At 37.2% G+C, this 11,671-nt stretch overlaps 1 protein-coding gene across 2 annotated transcripts in view; it reads right to left on the bottom strand.

Annotated features, from left to right (window-relative positions):
* Window positions 1-11,671, bottom strand: part of LOC107596162 (oligophrenin-1-like) — a 45,172-nt gene that overhangs the window by 14,796 nt on the left and 18,705 nt on the right. For both annotated transcript variants that reach the window (XM_016286833.1, XM_016286832.1), the window contains exons 13-20: window positions 11,061-11,123; window positions 10,087-10,161; window positions 9,555-9,639; window positions 9,241-9,299; window positions 6,537-6,642; window positions 5,368-5,527; window positions 4,958-5,096; window positions 2,156-2,482 (exon numbers count right to left, since the gene is read on the bottom strand). In XM_016286833.1, the coding sequence (XP_016142319.1) occupies window positions 2,156-2,482; window positions 4,958-5,096; window positions 5,368-5,527; window positions 6,537-6,642; window positions 9,241-9,299; window positions 9,555-9,639; window positions 10,087-10,161; window positions 11,061-11,123 (1,014 nt within the window). The remainder of the gene's footprint in view (window positions 1-2,155; window positions 2,483-4,957; window positions 5,097-5,367; window positions 5,528-6,536; window positions 6,643-9,240; window positions 9,300-9,554; window positions 9,640-10,086; window positions 10,162-11,060; window positions 11,124-11,671) is intronic.

The following is an 11,671-nucleotide window of genomic DNA, read 5'->3' as shown; positions in this document are numbered from 1 at the left end:
ATTTATTCAGGAAAATGATCCAATATTACATATCTGTGAGCGACAAAAGTTGGTGATTTTCATTTTTGGAGGTGTTTTTAATCAGTGAGATGACTATCAGGTGTCATTGCCTGCCCTGAAAGAAAAAAAGAAAAGGGATTTATCAAAGTCTGATTATGTTTGTGGAAGTGTATCATTGCACGAACAAATGAGATCTCTCAGAAAAAGAGAAAAAGAGTTGGTGTTGCTCATCAGGCTAGAAAAGTTTTCAAAGCCATCTCTAAAGAGTTTGGACTCCAGCAATCCACAGTCAGACAGAGAACACTCTAAAAGCAAGACGTGTAATAGTCCACTAGGTTTCAAAGGACTGCAGGCTAACTTCTAAGCAATTAAAGGCTTTCTCACATTGGCTAATGTTAATGTTTATGAGCCCATCATCAGGAGAACACTGAACAACCATGGTGTGCATGGCAGAGTCGCAAGAAGAAAGCCACTGTTCTCCAAAAAGAACATTGCTGCCTATCTGCAGTTTGCTAAAGATCATGTGGACAAGCCAGAGGAATACTGGAGAAATGTTTTGTGGATGGATGAGACCAAAATAGAACATTTTGGTTGAAATGAGCAGCGTTATGTTTGGAGAAAGAAAACACTGCATTCCAGCATACGAACCTTATCCCATCTGTGAAACATGGTGGTGGTAGTATCATGGTTTGGGACTGTTTTGCTGCATCTGGGCCAGGACGGCTTGCCATCATTGATGGAACAATAAATTCTGAATTATACCAGCAAATTCTGAAGGAAAATGTCAGGACATCTGTCCGAGAACTGAATCTCAAGAGAAAGTGGTTCATGCAGCAAGACAACGACCCCAACCACACAAGTCTTTCTACCAAAGAACGGATAAAGAAGAACAAAGTTAATCTTTTGGAATGGCCAAGACAAGGTTCGGACCTTAATCCAATTCAAATTTTATGGAAGGACCTGAAGCAAGCAGTTCATAGGAGGAAACCCACCAACATCACATAGTTGAAGTGGTTCTGTACTGAGGAATGGGCTAAAATTCCTACAAGTCATTGTGCAGGACTGATCAGCAGTTACTTGCAGTTATTGCTGCAAAAGGGGGTCACACCAGATACTGAAAGCAAAGATTCACATACTTTTGCCACTCACAAATATTTAAAGGGGTCATAGGATGTGTCTATATTCGCGTGAATCATTCATGATCCAGCCTCATCTACAGAAGAAGTGAGTATAATATTTAGTAAAGAATGAATCTTTGCAAATCGGCTTTCCTAATAATGTGCTAATTAGCAAGTTTCACGATGAATAACCAAACTACGTTACAGACTTTTCATTAAGACCCTAAAGAATCATATCAACTTGTGGAAAATGGGCACCCTATGACCCTTTTAACACTGGATAATTTTTCTCAATAAATAAATGACAAAGTATAAATTTTTGTCTCCTTTGTTTGACTGGATTATCTTTGTCAACTTTCAGGATTTGTGTGAAAATCTAATGATGTTTTGGGTCATATTTATGCATGAATACTTTCCGTACCCACTGTATATATATATATATATATTTGTAATATTTTATATTTTATAAAATGTTTCAAATTAGTGAGTATACATCTTCCAATTTTTTCAAAAACATTTAAAATATATTTTCAAGGTATTTTTAAAGTATTAAGTGCTTTATTACCAATATCAAGAATTAATAACTTTTATAAATATCATTATGTTTTTGAGGAGTCAAAAAATTATCTGTCTGTCATCTGAAATAATCTTGCCTTTTCATAAAAACATCATATTATCTGATATAAGAGACACTTACTGAGAGACTTACTGGCCTTGACAGTCATGGGGGTCTGCAAGGGTCCTCTCTATGATATCGTTTTCCGTTTTATGTTTTTTGGCTGAGTGTTCATTGAATCAAGTGACTTTGATTTTTGGCAGACAAGTTTTTAAATGTATAAATTGTGAAGTGGTTTTGTAAAAATATTCTTTTGCAAAAATAAATGTAAGATTATGCCAAATTCATAAGGTTTTCTTAATATATATATACCCACACACATATACATATAATGTGTAATTTGAAATGTTTGATGTTAGGGTCCCCCAAAAACATCAAAATGAACTGATGAATAGTTTGACCATGTGTGTTGCTTGTTTACCAGTTGTTCCTCTGAGTGGTGGCCTCCTTCCTTGAAAAGATTGAGTTCGGTTCACTGTCACTCCTGATTCCCCATTGGTCGTCACCATGGCGTCCGACCTCTGACCATCCTGTATCCTAACTTCAAGCCTGCTGACATCAGAATCCAAGGGCCGAAGAGCAGGTCTGGGGTGAGCAGGCTTCCGAGACGTCGGAGACGAGAGCGGGATGGATGGAGGAGAGACAGAAGGAGGTGCCAGTTTTGTTCTTTGATGAGGAAACGGACTGGTAAGGCTGGTATCGCCCTCGGGTTCACCATCATTGTGGGTGGCGCCATTTTGCTCTCGCCCTGCAAAGCAAAGAGTCGGTGAATGCAGGCAGTTTAGATAAAACACTACTAAACATTAGGCAGGTCAGAAGCCCAATTGCAAGGGTTTAGCCCTGAACATTCCCCACAGGGGAGATTGTATCAGGGGTGTCGTTAAAATTTTAAATGTCCTGTTCCTGTAGTTTTGGCTTAAAAACAGGAGACTGTGATAGTTACGATAAATAAATAAAGAGAACAGCTCGACAGATGCTCCGTTTCCACAATACGAGAAATACAAGCCAATAAAGACTGAACTAGTCAAAATCAAATTACCCAAAATGAGTCATTTCATTCCAACAGCTTCAACACAACCAGAACATAATGGAAGCTTTAAACTGAAAGAAAAAGTGTCTAGAAGCCATGAACGGCTTAACTCAAACACGCTGATTGTTATCAGCTCAAGTCATACGGTCAAAGACTATCTTTTGAAAAGCCTGACGATTTTTACCCGACTTTCATGATCTCTTTATAAAGAAATGACATTTTCTGCTGTGTGGAATTAGCATTATTACCTTGAAATGGTAAAAGCTAACTGCATTTAGTATATATCTAAGAGCACAAATTATCTTCAGTACTGGCATTTAAACCAGACTCTAATGTTTCTTTCATACAATGAAAAGGTTTTAATGCAGGGAAAGGTGTTTTTATAGACTTTGCTTATTTAACTGAGAAAAAAATATGAATCTGGGATCAAAAAAGAAAAAAGATTTGAAATGAGGTATGAATGAAAGACAAACGGATTGACAGTCTGGTTTGACTCTAGTTTAGTTTGTGAACAGGTCTGATATAAAAAAAAATAAAAAAAAGTTGTTCATGTGAGAACCAAGGACAAGAGTTTAAAACAGCTGTGTGTGTGTGAACAGCATCAGTCAAAACAACCAGCTGTGTGTGAGCTAGCCAAACTGGACATGGACACATTTGCATGAATACACATTCACAAACACATTCGTATTTTGGCAGGGGTTCCCACACACACACAGTTGCTCCTAATACTCCATAACTGTATCTGTATTCTCAACAAAAACACAGAAACACGCATACACACAGGGCCAAGTTTATGCACAATCCAAGATTCAATGAAACAACAGGTGGCACACACACACACATGCACAAACACACAGATCCCGCCACCGTTTAATTCAACAAACAGGAAACGAGCCGTTATGATCTACTTATATTAATGATTGGATTGAAATATACAACAGAAGGGGAAAAAATGTATTCCACTGATCTGAACCAGCAAAGATCCAGCATGCTTTAATAAGCTAAAATTTCATGAATATACAAATGAACCAGAGAGTCATATTAATGGTTTAATACAATGTACATTTGTTTTTGATCAAGAGGGAGAAAAAAGGCTCAGATGCTAATAATGAAAATAGCTTATTAGAGAAAAAAGGTCCCAAAGCCAATGGAAAACAGATTGAGTCGTAAAACGCATGCAGGCATTAGCTCTCAGACACACTGGGTAGCACACACACGAAGGCATACCAACACTCGTATGCACGCATTAAAAAAAACACACGTGCACACGCACGCACTCGGGCAAAGACACACACTTGCAGACCCATTGGTGCTGATGCACAAACACACACACACTGCACAAGGGCAGGTAGTTGTTTCGTTTTCATGCTCTAGTGAGTGTACTACTAGCTTGCCTGTTGTTAAACACTACATAACAGGGCTCACAATGAGGGGAGGACAACACGTCAGAGAACGAACATTTATCAGAGCAGACATGCATATGCATACACACACCTCAAGATCCTGCAGATTTAATCATACAATTCACAATGTGCATGGAGGGGCTTCTAAACTGGCACATGAGGAGAGTGTGTGTGTGTGTGTGTGTGTGTGAGACAGGAAGATCAGGGAGGTTTGGTAGTATTTTCTTCATTTAGAGAAAACCCTTTTAAGGAGAAACAGATCCAGTCCAAGGTCCCTTCCAGAACATATGAAACCCAATGAGCTGTTATGTGTGTGTGTGTGTGTGTGCGCCTGCTCACAACTTCAGTGTTTAGGTGTGTGTACTGTATTTAAGCTTGCAGCACAAAAACAGGCTTTGTTTTGAAAAAGTAAAAGCAAAAAAGGAACATGCAAGACAAAGCAGAAAAAAATGGAAGAAAAATAAAAAAATAAAAATAAATAATAATTAAAAAAATATATATATATATATACACACATATAGATCTGAAACATAATATAGTATGTCTTATCGGAGCTGCATAGATCTTTAAAAAATTAAGTAATCTTTTTATATATTAAAAGTAAAAAAACAATTAAAAAAAATGAAAATGTAAAAAAATCAATTTTCATCTATGCTAAAGATAAATTCTTAAAAATATAATTCATATTTTCACTGATAAGGTAAAAAAATATGCATTATATGGCGAAGAGATGGTGATGATGAGGATGACAATGATGATGATGATGACTATCTTTCTGAAGGCTATTTACGCTCAAAAACTGGAGGCTGAAGGCCGGGGTAGAGACGAGGTGGGCGTTTTGAGATTGTGATTGGCTGCCGTCTCCGTGGCGTCACCCTTGGAGGAGGAATAGGAGGCGGTATGGTTTCTTCAGGAGGACCCTTAAAGATCTGCGAACATCAGAGACGGCAGTAATTACAAAAAAAGACATCATCAATCTATGTCACTGTTAAGGCCACTGAAAATGTGAGAAGATATTGTTGAAATTAATCTCTCATAAATTACAGCATTTTTGTTTTGATTACAAAATATTTTACAGCACAAATACAGCAGTTCTCATTCGAAACCTGTTTTCTGTCTGAGCGTTTTGCTTGTATAAAAATAGATGCAGAGATAAACTGTCCCCCTGATCGTTGGGAAAGGGGCATGGAAAGGTCTGACCTTGCAGTAGTCCTCAATGAGGATCTCCATGACGATGTTCTGGAACTTAATATCCAGCATGGCCGCTACGGTTTCCTCCTCTGCTCTCATGAGAGTGGGGCCAAATATTACACCCATATTTGACACGGTCATCAGATTTTCACTGCTGTGGCTGCAAACACTAAAAAAAAAACACAGAGATAATGTAGTGAGATTTTGGATAGGACGTAGGGATTATCCCCGTGATAAATGCTGAATAACTTTGGATAAAACTGATAAATAATGCTTGCAGTGTCTGCTACTTATTATAATGCAGGGCTCATTATAATAAGCCCACTTGCCCATGGCCAGGGTGAGAAAGTTTTGGGAAGTCTTTATTGGGCCAGTGCGGTGTTGTCACTGGATTGTACATTCGTTAATCATATAAATGTGTTTATGCCTTCTAAAATGTAATGTTTGGTTTACTGTGATGTATTGAGGATTTCATATAGATTTCATAAATATATTTTCTGGCACATATAAAAATACTTTAAAAATATATGTTTCTAAAAGAAATTAATACTTTTATTCAGCAAGGATGCATTAAAATGATCAAAAGTTACAGTAAAGATAATATTACAAATGATTTCAAATAAATGCTGTTCTTTCGAACTTTATATTTCACAAAAATATTAAGCAGCACAAACGTTTTCAACATTGATAATGGGACATGTTATTTCACTACTTAATAACAATATTACTGTTTTCACTGTACTCTTGATCAAATAAATGTAGCCTTAAAATTTTCAAAAATCTTACCAATGCATTATTAATGTAATCCTAATTTTCTATTTAGTATATGAGCTTGTTAAATATAAAGTTCAAGCTATTTATGTGAATATGCTGTATGTTTTATTTAAGATATTTTACACATACACACACACACACAAAAAAAATGAGACATGGAGCTATAGTGATTTATTGTCAGGTTTGTTAGAACACACACTTTCACATACACAGCCTGTCACATTAATCAAAACACAGTTTGAATATATAATTATAAAGGTACACACTCAAGCAAGCTGGGTAGCATTTAGAAAAACCACAGTCCGCCTGTGTGTGTGTGTGTGTGTGTGTGTGTGTGTGTGTGTTTCAACATTAGCACGTCTGTGTTCACGCATGCCTGCTTGTGTTATGTGTGTATGTGTTACCTGACCAGGTGTTTGATTAGTAGTTCCAGCATCTCTCTGTTCCGCTCTGGGAGTTTGTAAACAAGTGAGTGAACCGCCCCTAACCGATAGTCCAGATTCTCCGACTCTGGGGAAAAAATGTAGGAAAAGTCACACACACACTATAGATGGACATGATCCACAGATTGCTCTATTAACATAACTGTTGTGCCACAATCTGTGTTGACTCGCACCCATGGAAAGAGCCGTTCATGCTACATCTCGCTGCCATGACCCCCATTACAAGGTACCAAAGGAAAACACTTTAAAGAATGCATCGTAAAGGCAGAATAAAGCAGACAGTGCAAGTCAGTGCACTTCTCAGTCTACACTAAGACTAATAGAGCTGATTGATTGTGTTAGCAAGCTAGTGGCTTTTCTTTTCTTGCTGCAGACATCTCACGGCAGTTTGCTGAACGTCTTTCAACTTGTCCAAAGATAACTTGTAAAATCCTAAAAGGATCAGTACTGACACATTTATTGTGAACTATGGGATAAACACAGCTTTATCTAAAAATACAGCCTGTGGCGAAGCGTAACAAAGCTACTTTATAAAGAGCGGAGCAAAAACGTGTACTTGTGAACTGTGTACAGCGTTTTTAAGAGAAGCTGTAGCATCTTTGAAAGAGTCGGACAAAACTCTCTTGACATCTTTAAAATAAAAAATGTGAAGAAATTCTACAACACGACAGACCGAGATGTCATTTGGGCCAAGTGAGTAAAGCACATTACAGCGAGCCGTTAATCCCTCGGCAGGTGTAGCCCTTTCCTCTGCTCTACTGAGTTTGTTTAGTTGTGTGTAATCTGAGCACAAGCAAGCAGACAAGCTATAATAATCAAAGCTGCTTTAATGGCTTTTAATCTTACTATGCGAGGATTACAATACAGCACTTTTCAGACACAATTCATTGAAAACACATAAAACTGGGCACACACTCAACTCATGCAGACACAACGCCTCAAAACGGACGGTTTTGTCTTTAATTTCTGATTAGATGAGTTGCATTCTAAAGTGTATTAATATGCTACATTGCTGGCAACCCTACACAGCCTACAATAATGCTAAATGGACTATATTACTTTTTACAGAATTTGTTATTCTGAATATTATTAGTAATTAAATTTATCTATTTATTAAACACTGCCATCTTCTTTCGTATTCATTTTGGCAACATTTTAACGAAGTCACTTGAAGCTGTGCATTTTACCAAGATTAAGGGGTTTTAGACCTAATAATACCCATCACCTTTGTAAAATTACTGTAAAAACGTCCTCGAGTGGCTTAATATTTTAAACAAAAGGAAAGACTATGCAAAGCCAGTACAATACAGGCAGTGCAGGTCAGTTTGGATAATGACATGATGCGTCAAACATTACAAAAGATTAATCTATCAACACATATTTTTCTTTTAATGATGCTTTTATTAAATGCCCATGTAAATGTCAGTCTTGAAAAGGCCCTTTACTCGGTCAGCTGCATGCTTGACTACAGCAGCGTGAGCACAGGCACTCAGATACTGTGACAGGGGTTTTCAGAGAACTTAAGTCTGAATGCATAAATAAGATGCAATTTACCCAGGCTAAATTTATTCATTGTAAAATAAAAACAGTAGGGTACCCGTCAATACTGCAATATCTTGCTTCGGTTGACAATTCAGAATTCTATTTAATTGTGCATGTAATACATAACTTATTAACCACAAAGTAATAGAAAGAAGTTTACAAAGTTTTCCAGACTGTCCTGTAACAGAGTGCCTATAGGATGACACAACGCATAAACTCATGGTACAAATATGTGTGTGTGCATTGTATATAAAGTATTAAAATATAATACAAAACGGTAAATACCATTATTAACAGTAGCTGGGGAATTGTCTTTTTTTATGTTTTTGAATCTCATGTTCACCAAGGCTGCAGTTATTTGATAAAAAATTCTGTAAAAACAGTAATGTTGTGAAGAATTACTACAATTTAAAATTAAACTTTTCTATTTTAATATATTTTAAAATGTAATTTATTCCTGTGATTTTCTTATTATTATCAATGTTGAAAACAGTTGTGCTACGAATATTTTTTGCAGAAACCATGATACATTTTGTCCAGGATGCTTTGAAGAATAGAAAGTTCAAAAGAACAGCTATTATTTGAAGAAGAAATCTTTTGTAAGGTTATAAATGTCGATACTGTCAGTTTTGATAAGTTTAATGGATCCTTGCTGAATAAAGGTATTCATTTCACAAAGAACGGTAGTGCATTCTGTTATCAGTGTCATTCAAATGTATACAACTTGGTCTTTTGTTTTGTAGGGTTAGCCAAGCATAATCAAAAGGACCCCCTGGAACCTGCTTAGTTACCCATTGTGGATTTTGTTTTCTCATTTTGTCTCTCATAGTTGAGGTATACCTATGATGAAAATTACAGGCCTCTCTCATCTTTTTAAGTGGGAGAACTTGCACAATTGGTGGCTGACTAAATACTTTTTTTCCCCACTGTATATCCATGGTTGAGGATCACTGATGTGGGATATAGTATTGTGTACAACTGAAAGAGCAAACAGTGCACTTGGACTTGTGTTTTTCCCCTTTTTTAGAGCTTCGCTCGAGTTGAACAAAACTGGCCCACAAAAGAGATGGAAAATACACACATACACATAAAAGTGTTTGTCTGTGTGTGTTCGTCGTCATACTTGCTGCTAAGATCAGTTCTCCATGCAGGCTGTAGGTCATCAGTGGTTCACTCAAACTCCTGGGAAAGCATGCAAATGTACAGCACACATTAAAAAAAAAAAAAAACTTTTTTTGAACATAATAAAATCATGTGTGCTTAACTCACCGCAGATAGAATTTCAAAGCACTAGTGATGGTCTTAATGTCCATGTCAGTGGAATTGAAATCTACATCTGCTGCACACTTTCTGGCAAAGCATGCAAATGTACAGCACACATTAAAAAAAAAAAAAAACTTTTTTTGAACATAATAAAATCATGTGTGCTTAACTCACCGCAGATAGAATTTCAAAGCACTAGTGATGGTCTTAATGTCCATGTCAGTGGAATTGAAATCTACATCTGCTGCACACTTTGGGTCTACAGAGAGAGGAGGACAGATGAAGACAGAGAGAGAGAGAGAGAGAGAGATAAACGGCCTTCCTCAGATGGTTGTTACTGTTGTTGAATATGTGTCAGGGATTTTGTAACAGCTCAAGGACGCTCTCATGGACGTATATCTCTGCTTTGGTTTCCACGGAGTAAAAAACTCAGGAAGTTCACAAAGCTCACTGCAGATATTAAACACGCCACAATATTCTGGACTCAGAATTATGAGACAATAAATTTATGATAACACGATTAGCTTCTTAACAAGAAATAAAGTATGTTTGTATATTTGGTTGTAAATGTTTGTGTATAAATCTGGTTTACAAGTTTTAGAAACACAATGAGTGCATGTTTGTGTGAGAGCATGTTCGAATGTCTTCCTCTTGTACACACATAAACACACACATAAAGCAGATGTTCTTTTGGCCATTTCCTCACCAAAGAAGGCATTCAGAAGTTTTTGTACTTGAATGTTGCTGCCCACAGTCCTGTAGACTCCTTCCTGAGTCAGCCCTGCCAGAAAGAAAGAGAAGAAGAGAGAAACTGAAAAAAGGAGGAAAGGGAGACAGAAAGCATGATTTATAGACTGAGAAAACTGGAGAACCTGCCATGAAGGAGAAAGAAAGGGGCCAGTGTCCACAGTGGAAAAGTACAGCTCTACTGGAAAACGTGCGGTGGAACTGGCCCACTTTCAGTTCACGCTCAGCCATCATTAGACGTGCAATAACCCCAAACGATAGCTTGCCAGAGTTTACTGATTGTTAACATACACCACGTTGTGCCTGACATTAGGGTTGGTCTTAAACGTCTGGGAAATCTGAGTAACGGCACACTCAGAGACTGGTCAGCGCTTCAGAGCCGTTAGTGCTCGGTGCTCCCGCAGTCAACGCAATGGTGTAATCATGCATTTTAATGTGCATGAACGGCCTCTTCACGATTTTACTGCCGTACTATAACAGCCATGGAAATGCTACAGCCAGGTTTCAAATGACTTGCCATGTGGGAGAAAATGTGAGGGAGAGCATATACACATCTGCTATCAATTTATATCACTTGTTTTTTCTTTTAATTTATATGATATATTATTGTCAAAAATCGGTATGTTTCAGTGTGTGTGTGTTTCTGGTTCTTTGGCCACAGTTCTGCAGTAAAAACATTCTGGAAAAGAATGTTTTCTCTCTAGAGTTCGCTCAAATCGCTGTATCCGCAGATGTGAACACAAATGGTGTGCTGCTGCCCTCTGCTGGCTGCACTTGAGACATGAATCCAATAAATAGTGGCATTGTGTTGTCTCTCATCTCTGATTAAAGCATATGGTGGCCATGAAAACCGCAGTGTGTCAGTCATTTGAGAACAGGTGACAAACTAAAATAAGTAACTGATATTCTTGCTAGTCTAATGTGTGATGGTACCTTTTGTTTCCACAAAGTTGATGCATTTTCTGACGAACTTGAAGCCGATGTCATTTAGGTCCACTGAGAAAAAAACAAAAAAACAATTAATATTACATATAATGAACACAGTTCATCATCCCTGTATGCATTTCTCAATAGGTTACTGCACACTTTTTATGGTGTAATTATTATATATGGTATTGCACAGCCTTGCAAGTACCGGAATCTATTAAGCAGCATCTATTTTGGGAGTTTCCTGTGTTCTGCAGCTTTTCTCTTTATAGCTAACATACATCACTGAAAAAGGTCCTGAGATATCACACCTATACTACAATTCAAAAGTTTGGTGTCGGTAAGATTTTCTTGTTTTTAGATTAGATTAGATTAGATTAAACTTTATTGTCATTGTGCAGAGTACAAGTACAGAGCCAATGAAATGCAGTTAGCATCTAACCAGAAGTGCAAATAGCAATGCTGTATATATATATATATATATATATACAGTGGGGTAAAAAAGTATTTAGTCAGCCACCAATTGTGCAAGTTCTCCCACTTAAAAAGATGAGAGAGGCCTGTAATTTTCATCATAGGTATACCTCAACTATGAGAGACAAAATGAGAAAAAAAAA

This window comes from Sinocyclocheilus grahami, unplaced genomic scaffold (assembly GCF_001515645.1).
Source record: "Sinocyclocheilus grahami isolate Dianchi unplaced genomic scaffold, SAMN03320097.WGS_v1.1 scaffold215.1, whole genome shotgun sequence".
In the NCBI taxonomy this organism is placed as follows: domain Eukaryota; kingdom Metazoa; phylum Chordata; class Actinopteri; order Cypriniformes; family Cyprinidae; genus Sinocyclocheilus; species Sinocyclocheilus grahami.
Note: the sequence above shows the minus strand (reverse complement) of the source record. Positions and strands in the feature narration are given on the sequence as shown.